Raw genomic sequence first — 12485 nt, forward strand, 5'->3', positions numbered from 1 at the left:
CCTCCAGTCACGAGAAAAACCGTCACCCAGGCCTTCGTCACCAGCAGACTCGACTACAGGAATGCCCTCTACTCAGGAACAACTACCAAGCTCCTGAGACGACTACAACGAATCCAGAACGCCTCGGCACGCCTGATCCTCGACGTCCCCCGATGCAGCCACATCACACCCCACCTGAGAGGCCTACACTGGCTCCCCTTCAACAAGAGGATCACCTTCAAACTCCTCATCTACGCACACAAAGCACTGCACAACTCCGGACCTACATACCTAAACAACCATCTCAACTTCCACTTCCCCACCCGAAGCCTCCGCTCAGCCAACCTCGCCACATTTCCTCGTATCTGAAAACCCACCGCCGGCGGCAGATCCTTCTACCTCGCCGCCAAGACCTGGAACGCTCTCCCTACCAGCTTACGACAGACTCAGGACCTGCTGGCCTTCAGAAGACTTCTCAAGACCTGGCTCTTCGATCAGTAGCGCTCCCCCCCAGCGCCTTGAGACCCCCACGGGTATGTAGCACGCCTTAGAAATGCAATGATTGATTGATTGATAGTTCCAGGCAACCCTCCTCGTTGCCACCATCTGCACAAAAGACGCATACCTTTGTGCAGTCCATTATATATTTATTGTGCATTGCATGAGGGCCAGTTTGGGGGATGGTGTCACTGCTAGGCCAATCATTTCAGATAGAGCCATGAATATCTTAATCTAGTAATCAGCTATGGGTGGGCATAGCCATTCACTACCAGCTGGTGCACATGGAATCCGACCTCAGCCCCCAATCAAGCAGTTTAAGTGAGTCACCCGGTACAGAACCTTAAAGTGTATAAGACGGAGCTGTCCTTTGGGGTTAAGGCTCTAGCTGAATGAACAGAATATCCATTCCTTATTGCATAGTTGTACATATTTGTTGCGTGATTTACTTGCCAAATATTTTCAAAGCTAGACTCGTGCATACCGTTAAGGGCAAAGCCAGACCCTTACCTTGACTCTCCTTCGTAACTTGTTGGCTCGCCTATCTTTAGGACAGTGCAACTGGACTGATAAGGGGGGGGGGGATTGTGGGGATACTAGATTGTGAAAGAAAAACAACAAAGCCACTTCAATTCTTAAATGTTTTTAGAAAACACTCCAAATGGGGCTGACTGTCAGGCCTCAACTTCAGTCCAGTTCCTGGCAACTCAAGAATCCTGTGTGCCTGTATACTGAACCTGCAGCAGCCCCGCTGGTGGCACACAAAGGGGTGGGAAGGGGGAGGTGAGGCCAGCCAGACCGTACAGAATTCAATGTGCACAACGCCCATTCGGCCGAAAGGTCTTCAAGTGCCCTGTGTCAGGTGCCGTGAGAGGCATAACAAAACGTTGCGTTGTAATGGATGTTGCGTTGTAAAAGTTTCATTGTAATGGTAGTGGGTTGTAAAAGTTGCGTTGTAAAGGTTGTTTCCCGACATGAGAAACTATCGCCACGTAGTGTCCACTTGTACATACGTCGCTAATGTGGCAGATAGTTTGTGGCAGTGCGCGGCAATGAAAATGTTACTGCTACCTAACACTGATGATGTTTTTTGCCGGTTGTTATACATATGCCCCATAATGTTATATTGCCTTGGTAAATCGGCCATCATGACAAAAGCGAATGACCATTTTTTCATACTCATTTTCAATATTTGAATAGGGGAGACGCAGCGCCGGGACTGTGAGTGGGTGTTGTCTCTGATTGCCAGGACTACTGGACTACCGGACCCAGGAGCCTTGGGGGCACTGTGAGCCTGATACAGCCCTCCCTTTCCCACCCGCATCAGCTTCAAATCCACCTCGCGCCTCCCGCTTCGCGGGAGACGCAGCACCGGGACTGTGAGCGGGTGTTGTCTCTGATTGCCAGGACTACCGGACTACCGGACCCAGGAGCCTTGGGGGCACTGTGAGCCTGATACAGCCCTCCCTTTCCCGCCCGCACCGGTTTCAAATCCACCTTGCGCCTCCTGCTTCACGGGAGATGTAGCGCCGGGACTGTGAGCGGATGTTGTCTCTGATTGCCAGGACTACCGGACCCAGGAGCCTTGGGGGCACTGTGAGCCTGATACAGCCCTCCCTTTCTCGCCTGCACCGGCCTCAAATCCACCTTGCGCCTCCCGCGAAGCGGGAGATGCAGCGCAGGGACTGTGAGCGGGTGTTGTCTCTGATTGTCAGGACTACCGGACCCAGGAGCCTTGGGTGCACTGTGAGCCTGATACAGCTCTCCCTTTCCACTTGTAGCCCTTAAAACTGGACTGTCACTATCACCCCGCGGGACGCGCACGGGTGTGTGCTGGGCTAAGCCCGGGCCAAGGGCGGGCCTGTCTGTGCCCGTCCGAGACCGGAGAGGGCCGGGTCGGGCTAGGTCTCTTGAATTTTCATTCTCCGAGCCAAGTAAACAAATTAATGTCATTGGCTGTGCTGGAAATATAAATCTCTTTTAAATATTTTTTTGTACTGTAATTATCAATATTTTTTCCATTGCATTTAGTGTTTGAATCTATTGGTAGAACAATGGGGAATAGGAAAATGCTGAGTCCTGGTGACCTAAGCCCAAGTAACGACACACAGCAAACCTTGTTAAGTTATTTAACTGGCGCGGTAAGAGCCATTGATAAACAGATACTGTCGGTGGAGGAATCACTTGAAGGGACATCTTCTAGGTTAACTCAGGAGTCGTCTAGTCTTTCAGAAGACATCCCAATAAACCAAGTGGAAAATAACATCAACCCATCTAATTGATGTATCCAGCATGACTCCGATGAGCTCCTACTTATTAGAAATGATTCACCCACACAACCTCTTCAGAAAAAGCAAAGAAAACCATGATCAAATGATGTCCAAGCTCCTGTGAAAGATATCTCAACAGTTGTAGTACATTCTACAACCACAACAAAAAAGAAATCTAATTACACTCCACAGGGGAAGAAACGAATAGACAAAAGTAAAAACCAATTGAAACAAAAGGAAAGACCAAATAGTAATTTGATACTACAAACTGATTCCGAGCTAAATATACATAAGTTGACATTATTAGTCGAAAGACTGGGCCTATATGTTAGGGTTAGGCTAGACCAGTTAGCCGCAAGAATGGAGAACATAGAAAAGTTAATAATTAATAAATCTCAAAATTCCAACTTAGTGTCACCGCCAAAGACTACTCCTGATATATTTCCACCTAGCTTATCGCCTAATCTTAATTCCCTAACAACAAATTTCAGGTCATCGAATATGTCAGTACCCTCCATTGAATCTATTGCTCAGTTTGACCCAGCATCCAAAAAGGTACCGGCTAATAGAGTGTATTCTTCTTATAAACTACAAACTACACGCAATACCCCAAATACTACATACATTGGTAAAACGCAGACACAATTTCCTACTGCTCAGCAGTACCCTAAAGAAGTGCATCCTTTGATCCCTCCCCACCCTGTTCCATCAATCGCGGATAGACACCTAGATCTTCCACCAGGGGCCACCCCATATGGTATTGTCCTGGGAAATGTACCTAATACTCAAACCTGTAATAACAAACCATGGTTAGCTCTTAAAAACAAATCTTTACATTGGCTAAGTAATAGGATTGGCCTACATAGACAACTATTTGAGGAATTCAAGATGGCCAGACGAGTGCAGTGGGTGGGAGCGTGGGAGAAGGTTCTGTCAGGTGATTGTGTGGTACTGACGTTTAGTTCACCAATGTTGGTAAAGGAAATTCTACGGAAAGGAGCAAACCTAATGGTTGACCCCACGGGGATAAACATACTACCATTGGGATTCTTCTATCCACCAATAAGTAACACCTATCAATCTACAAACTGGAGAACAATCCCTATGGCTCAATGGCCTTCTTACCCCATTGCCACCCATAACAGATTTAATGCTCTCTCAGGGTTGAATAATAATGATTGACTGGATCTAGAAGACACTACAAAGGGAAAAGCATTAATAGGAAATAACATTGCGGTACCCGATGAACATGTATCGTTAATCATAGGGAATTTGGATCGATCTTTAAAGCCCAAAACCTGTAGTCTACCCGTTTCGGGCGCTCTATTAAAACTAAACAACAACGCTCCGACAATAGACTATATAAAGTGCCAAACAAATGTGGACCCACCTGTTCAGACCACGGGCTCGCAGACTAAAACATCTGTCTTACAACTCTGCCTTATTTTTTGGAATATAGCGGGTCTTTCCTCGAAACATTCTAATAAGAAATGGTTTGACCAAGTAAGGCAGCATAACATAATCTGCCTTCAAGAAACTTGGCTCAGTTCCCCAATTCACTTGGTGGGTTATAAGACATATTTCTCAGAGACTATAAGATCGAGCACGGGAAGATGTAAGGGTGGCTTAATTATATACATATCAAATACATTGGTCTGTGAGGAAATAGCCCCATTGAAGATGGAAAAAAACTACCAGATTATGATGTCACAAGTAAACAAGCGATCTATTTACTTTTTTAATAAATTTTTATAATAACTTGAACTCAACCGAGTTAATTGACGTGTTAAATGAGGTTTCCTTTTTATTACAGGATCTACGAACAACATATATAAACAATTCCTTTTTTTTAATCTGGGGTGGTGATTTCAATTTACATCTGTGTAAAAAGGGCAGTAGCAATAACTGTGGTATTCAGGATGACGAAGAGAATAGCTTAACGCATTTTACTCATACAACTGAGGGTAACCGAATGATTGAGATCATGTTTGCAATAGAGTTGGGATTTGCAAACGAGTTAATGAGTCCACCAGCCACATTCTCTCCAACAATCAATGAGAGAGGATTCAAAAGTTTAATAGATTTTATCCTAGTCTCAACAAGCATGGCATCAACTATCCATGCATTTGACACAGTTAATAATGTAATGAGTGATCATTTCCCTATCAGTCTAGCTCTATCGGTGCCTACCCATATGGAGGAACTTAAATATTTGAACTTGCTAGATCAGCAGGCCTTAAAGTTAGATAGACGTAATGGATTTACACTAAAATGGGGAAAAATTGATCAGGAAATCACAACGACCAAAATAGTTAGGCAAACCCAGTCTTCTATTGAAAACTGCCTTGACCCCTTGGCCACTTCGGAACAAATACTGTTGAGCTATAGTGTTATCGTTCAAAGTATAGAGAAAGAGCTAACCCGAAACCAAACAAAAATTAGAAAGACACAAAAGGGCTGGTTTAATTCCAAATGTACAAAAACGTATTCACTGTTAAAAAACGCCCTAAGTGAGAAAAATCGGGATAAGGAAGAGATTAATAGACTTAGGAAGGTATATGCTTTAGCCTTAAAAACCCGGACAAGGGAGTTAAGAGATGACTTATGGAGTCAACTTCATAAAAGTTGCACCATAAAGGACAGCTCAACTTTTTGGCGTATAGTTAGATCCCCATTCCTTCTCGAAATATCTGAAACACAGACATTAGACGTCGCTATAGATGCCAAAACATAGGTGAATCATTTTTTGCAAATATTTTCCCAGGAAGTGGATCAGGGAACAGAATATCTTCAGTTTTTGAGGCAAGTAGAATACCCGATATGCTTAGATTTTACACACAACGAGGTAGTAAACGCAATAAAAGCCTCGAAATTGGGGAAAGCACCGGGACCCGAAGGGGTCCCAGTGGATCTTTTCAAATACAAGATAGACCTATGGTCCCCGATCCTCACTAATGTGCTTAAAGCTGCCAAAGAAGTGGGTTTAATTGAATCTTGGTCAACCTCAATACTAGTGCCCATATTTAAAAAAGGAGATCGAAACAGTCCATCGTGTTATCGACCCATCTCACTCCTGGACTCGCTTGGAAAGGTAGTTCAACATGAATTGGTTCTGTCCCGACAGAACCAATTCATGTTGAACTACCACTTACCCAGGTTCTGAGGGACACAGGGTCAACCCCGTTGTTAATAATCGCTTGGAAAGGTGGCTGGTCGCATCCTCCTTGAACGACTCCAGGAATGGACAACTGACCGAAAAGTAATCTCGGATTTGCAATATGGGTTCCTAGAGGGACTAGGTACAGTTGACCAGGCTTTGAATCTGACACTGCTCACAGGAAAGTACGTTCAAGCTAAAGGGGGTTTCTCACATATGAAATACGTTGATTTGACCGCAGCTTTTGACTGTGTTAGTCACTCAAAACTGTGGTCAATTATTCTACAATTGGGAGTAGATCCTTCATTAGTGAACTTTTTGCGAGAACTGTATGCAGGGGCCAGAGCAAGAGTCAGGTATGGCACCAAAGGAGAGTTAACAGAGCCCTTCCGGGTAGAGAGGGGGGTCAGACATGGATGTGTTCTGGCCCCCTTCCTATTCACCCTCTATAGTAATGGCCTTGAGGTGGCAATGTTGGAAGGGAGCAAAGACCTGCCCTTAATAGGTCGTCTGCAAATTCCAGCGTTATTATATGCCGACGACGCGGTAATTTTTGCTAGAACCCCTTTACAGCTTCAGCGGGTCTTAGATAAATACTGTGTGTTTATGACAAGTCTGAATCTCAAAGTAAATATAAAAAAGACATTTGTGGATGGACTTACCTCTTCGCAGTTCTTCCACGCCTAGGTTTCGGCCCAAAATTTTGTGCTTGGATCTGGCTCCTTTACGCGGACCCAGAGGCGTGCGTAGCGGTGAATGGTCGACTCTCACGCTATACCATTAAAAAGGGGGACTCAACAGGGTTGCCCTCTATCGCCGCTTCTTTTCGCGTTAGTGTTGGAACCCTTGGCAGCGCGACTTAGAAAGACCCCTATTTTACGCGGTATTACATGGGCAGAGGGTTGGGAAGACCGTGTATCCCTCTACGCAGACGACATTCTGGTGTACCTCACGGACCCGATGGGCGGTCTGCCGGTCCTGTTCGAGATCTGTGACGCCTTCGGGCAGTTTCGGGCTATACCATTAACTGGGCTAAGTCAGTGCTGTATTTACTTAAGGGACCGATACCTCGGCTTCCCCCTCACTGCCCGTTGGAAATATCCCAGGAATCGTTGAAATACCTGGGCATACATATAACGAAAGACCCTGCAGCCTTCTTCTCCAAGAATCTGGCACCCCCCTTGGAGCGCCTGCGCAGAGACGTGACGCTCTGGGAATCACTACCCCTAACGCTGCTAGGGAAGGCAGCTTTGTTCAAAATGATGGCCCTGCCCCGTTTTTTATATGCACTTGAAATCACGCCATTTCCGGTACCTTTGCGATATTTTCAACAGATAACGACACTGGTGTCCACGCTACGTTGGGGCAATAGGCCGGCGCGCATTGCACAGGCTGAATTGCACCGCAGCTGGTACGACGGTGGCATAGCACTTCCTAACGTACGCCTTTAATATTGGGCGACGCACCTCAAAGTCATAAACCAGTGGATACACGCCCCTCAAACCGACCCTGCATACAAGGCAGATAGGGCGCAGCTAGGAACAGACAGTATGCTGGCGGCCCTATATAACAAAAGACGGGCGATGAAACTGGAGGGCCCAACGGAGCACACAGTCATGCTGTGGTACGCAGCGCAGGCACACTTGGGGTGGAGGGAGACCATCACAAAACTCACTCCTTTTTGGGACACGAAACAGCTAGGGTCACTTAGGAACAGCAGAGGTTTTGAGCACTGGGACAGCATAGACATTTCCTCAGTGGGTGACCTGTGGGACAAGGGGACGGTCATCCCGCTACGAAGACAATACGAGCTTGCACCCACAGAAACATTCCGCTAGATACAAATTAGACACGCACTCCTGACAGTCCTACCACAAAACGTAGACATACCCGAAGCTTCTCCCTTAGAAGATAGGTTACTCACAGATTATATGCCTAAACGCGCTACTTCATTCACATACCGCAAGTTGATCAATAACCAGCCAGACCCCACGCCAGCCTTGAAGGATAAGTGGGCGGCGGACATTGGCACCATGGATGAGACAGAATGGCAGGCGGCGCTGGCCTCACCCAGAGAGGTGGGAATTCCGGCCAGACTAAGGCTCATCCAGCTTAAAATCTTACATCGCGCATACCTCACTAGAAGTACACTTCACAAAATAGGCAGGGCACAGCATCCGTATTGCCTAAGAGGATGTGGAAATGAGGGATCCTTTGTCCATACGATCTGGGATTGCCCATTACTAACTGATTATTGGCGCACGGTCCTACGAACGATGTCCCAGAACCTGAATGTTTCCTTATTGCCTCAACCACGAAGTAGCCTCCTAAATGTTTGGGAACCTAACGACTTATCGCGGCATGGGCAAACTTGGGCGACACTAGGCTTTATGGTTGCCAAGCGGAATGTGGCGCAGAAGTGGGGAGCCACTGATCTGCCCTCGTTGGAGGCTTGGTGCAAGGATATGGACGCTACCATGATTACTGAACGAGCTGTCTATATGAGTCGGAAGTGCCCCCGAAAGTGGACTAAAATATGGACTGACTGGAATACTTACAGGGGGGATATTTGTGACCCCGTTCCCGAATCTGATGATAATAGCTCAAGGGATGAGTCTGGAGATGACTGCTAGGGTGGGGTGGATGATGTGTTATCTGGATTGCATTTTGATCAAGGTGGGAGGGGCAGGAGATGTCGAAACTCTATGTGTCGTAGGCTTGCTAATTAATGTAACTTGAAAATTCATACCTGCGAATTGTCTTTCCGATGATTGTTCCAAACTGAATAAAAAGTTTTCCCCAAAAAAAAGACTTTTGTGATGCGTGCCGGTTTGAGACAAAAGAAAGCCAAAGACATATTTGTCAATAATGTTGTATTAGAACGCACAACAACATATCCCTATTTAGGGATTCTAATCGACAATACGTCCAAATGGTCAGAAGCCCTTAATTCAAGGAAACTATCATTTCTGAGGGCCACGACGTCATTAGTGGCGTTTGCACAGAAATTGGGAAAGAGATCTCCACTAGAAATGCTAAAGATCTATAAGGCAAAATGTGTAAGCGTTGGAACTTATGGCACAGGGGTTTGGGGATATGCAAATGTTGACCAGCTACAGAAAGTTGAAAATTCCTTTTTAAGGTACTTACTTGCAGTCCCCAAGAGCACTACAACATATGGATGTCATCTTGAGCTGGGGTTGGACTATATATCGGACATAGTAAAAATCCAACTAATCATGTTATGGCACCGGATCTGGTCCACGGACCAGTGTGAGCTGACAAGATTACTTGTTCAGGATTGTATGTCACTTGACAATATGGAGAAGATTAAATGGCTGGAATATGTTAAGGCATTTTTTTACTGATCTAGGCCTTCCGAGATTTTACACTGAGCCTAAAACTATAGTTGAGATCTGAAGAAAAGAGCTAAAAAATGCCTGCTTAACACACTTGGGCCAGCTGCGATTAGCAAATGAAATAGGGAAACCCTCTGTGCAAAACCTTATATTAGCTCAGACTAATTTTAGTATCTAACTATACTTACTGTGCAACTTAAATCAGTATGAAAATTCCTGTTGACTCGTTTTAGGTTCAACATGTTTCAGCGACTGATCTCCTTCCCTCTCCAGAATGACTGGTCCTTGACCTTACCCGCTTGCCCGTGTGATACCTTCTCTGCACAATCTTCTATCCACGTACTGCTTTTTTGTAAATTCTATATTACACCGCGTAGGCGATGGATAGTCCCTCTTTTAAAAGTACTAGGCATACGAGGTTGTCGCCCAGCTTTTCTGGTGCTTCAGTACTTGGAAAACGAATTATATGCTAAAACCATAGCCTCCTTTCTCAAATTCTGCGTAAAGCATCGCCCCAATCTTTGATAAATACCAGAACAAAGATAATTATACACAGATATTTAGCTCCTTTTAACTGGAATTATGATTATTATGATGTATTTGTAACAGAATTAATCGATGAAATTGTAATTACACCAGATTTTTTGTATTTTAACTGTTAAAGAAACCGCTAAATTATTATACATTTTTTTAAACCGTGTAAATACTGTATTTTTAACATGTACTTTTATGGTCTTCTTCCAAATTATGGAAACCGAATAAAGTTGAATTGAATTGAATTGAATGGTCATTTTCCTTGGGAAAACTTTGAGGGATCTACACATATGATCCCTTGCTGAATTTGGAATTTTATTTACTTTGGAGAATTCTAAGGCTATACTGAATCCCACATGGGTTTCACATTGGATTCCACCACAACCGGAAGTAGATTGAGAGCACAAAAAACAGGAAAAATGGCAACCTCCTTGAAAAATGTCATAATGTGGTACAAAATTATTTTTTTTATTCAGCTCTGCATGTTCCTGAACGCTGGGAAGATAGTGACTTTAGCATGGCAAACTGTTCATTGATGCCATTTTGTGGAAAAAAGCAGACACTTTTATCCAGAGTACTTTTTTACTATTTTCCTCTCAAACTCAACATTTTGCTATATTTTGCCTTTGCTCTTGGTCCCCTTGAGGGGAATCCACAAACTGTGGGTATCTTTAGAATCCCCAGAATGTTGGGAAAAAGAACGCATTAAGGCATGGATAATTTATGTGGGAAAAAAGTTTTGGGGCCCTAAGCATGAACTTTTCAAAATAGCCAACAAAGGGCTCAGCACAGGAGGGTGGAAGGCCCAACATTTAAGGGGTTAATTAAATAAATCTTTAAAAAGTCGAATTAGAGAAAGCACACTGCCGAACCTCACAAGTGGAGGAAACAGGCTCTGCGTAGGAATGACTTCTACAGCTCTTTGTTGCCAAAGCCAATAAGTCAGGGTGATTACTGAAATTGCCTCTTCATTGTGTGGTGAGTTTATGCGTGTCGTATTGTGGGAGAGTTTGTGAATGGAAGAATGAATCACAGTGTGGATGAGTGGGTGCATGAGTGCAAGCATGACTGATTTTGGCCATGCAGGATGAGGGACTGAGTACATGGATCGATGAATACCTCTGTCATGCCATGTAACTGGAAAGGGGAGTAAGATATCATCATGTTATGAACTATAAAAGGATTATTGATTGTGTCCTATTTGCCCTCTCTGTAACTCTTGAATCTTGAGTGAAACTTTAAGTACAAGTTGAGTCTATGATAACACACTGCCTCTCTGAGTATCAGCAACATGTATTCCTCCACGCTTACCTGCCGGCGGGGATACAGTACTGCTGGTACAGTTTCCATCATCACTTCTGCTTGAAACTGCGATTGTTTGGTTGGCAAAAGAAGCTCGTGATATCTTCCCTTGGATCCAGCTGGCATAGGCGGATGCTGCAGTAAAAAGCGGTGGGGCGTTGGGAATGTCACAGTCTTCTATGAATTTGCTGCTGAGACCCGCCAGAAACCAAGTTCCGTTCTCATTACAGACCAGCGGTGATCCATGATCCCCCTATGGATACAATAGATGGGTTAAGCAGGTGGGTTGAGCAGTACATACCGTCTATGTGAATATGGAATATGGTACATTGCAACACGATGTATTACATTGCGTGCTTTTACATGGCGGTCATAACAACGACCACGTTGTTAGTTAGTACATGATGCATTTACATCGCAAGTCAATACAACAACTTGCACTAGGGGGCGCGCTGGATTTAGGAATAGTATTAATTACTATTCCTACTCCAGTTTGCGCAACAGTAGGGAAGGTGTTGGAAATCATTTCCAATACCTCAGCGTCCCCTAGTGGAAGCCGTTGTAATGACTTGCGATGTAAATGCATTGTGTACTAACAATGCGGTTGTTGTAACGACCATGTTGTAATGGTACAGCGTAGTAATGACAGCATTGTAAACGCTGTGGGTGAGACTTCAAAGAAGGGTCTTTGAAGATCACAAAGACCCACCCTTCGTGCCCTGGCTACAATCTCACTATAGGGAGGAATGAAGCCCTGTGTGTGTGGGCAGGGCACAGCCAAGTCATGTGTAAGGGTGAGACCGTGTACATCTCCTCCCTCTCATCTCCCTGGATGGTTCAACAAGGCACACCTAAGCTTCCTATGTGTGTGGCTATTTAGAGAGAATGCACAAAGCCTTACCTCAGCCTAACCCAGACTGAACAGAGCCAGGCAGCAGGCAGCAAATGGCTATATGTGGAAAATGACATCATTCTATAAGAGGGCATTTTTAGAATTGCAATTTAAAATCCGACTTCACCATAAGTTGTGATTTTAAATTGTGATTCTAGAGACACTAATCTTGGGGGTCGTATCGAAATTACACTCATAAAAGGCAATACGGTAATCCAATTGTAATCCAATGGGATAGATAGGCCTCGCAATAGTGAAAAACGCTGTTGAGAGTTTCTCACTAACAAGGCATGTAAAACTTAAAAGTACATCTCCTGCCTTTTAAATACATTGCACCCTGCCTACCTCAGTGGTGAGTTTTATGTATAAAAAGGGAAGGACTGGGCCTGGCAAAAGGGTTATTTTGCCATTTGGACATGGCAGTGTAAACTGCATACACTGGCTCTGCAGGGGCAGGCCTGAGATATTGTTAAATGGCTACTAAAGTGGGTGGC

At 44.7% G+C, this 12485-nt stretch overlaps 1 protein-coding gene across 1 annotated transcript in view; it reads right to left on the bottom strand.

Moving 5' to 3' along the window:
* LOC147662587 (tryptase-like) overlaps positions 1 to 11352 on the bottom strand; it is a gene marked incomplete at its 5' end in the record, with an annotated part of 402238 nt that extends 390886 nt beyond the window's left edge. Inside the window, one exon of the mRNA XM_086951062.1 lies at positions 11109 to 11352. Coding sequence (XP_086807188.1) covers positions 11109 to 11352 — 244 coding nt within the window. The remainder of the gene's footprint in view (positions 1 to 11108) is intronic.
* Between the last annotated feature and the right edge of the window lie 1133 nt (positions 11353 to 12485).

The sequence above is a fragment of the Lissotriton vulgaris genome, unplaced genomic scaffold (genome assembly GCF_964263255.1).
Source record: "Lissotriton vulgaris unplaced genomic scaffold, aLisVul1.2 SCAFFOLD_2040, whole genome shotgun sequence".
Lineage (NCBI taxonomy): Eukaryota > Metazoa > Chordata > Amphibia > Caudata > Salamandridae > Lissotriton > Lissotriton vulgaris.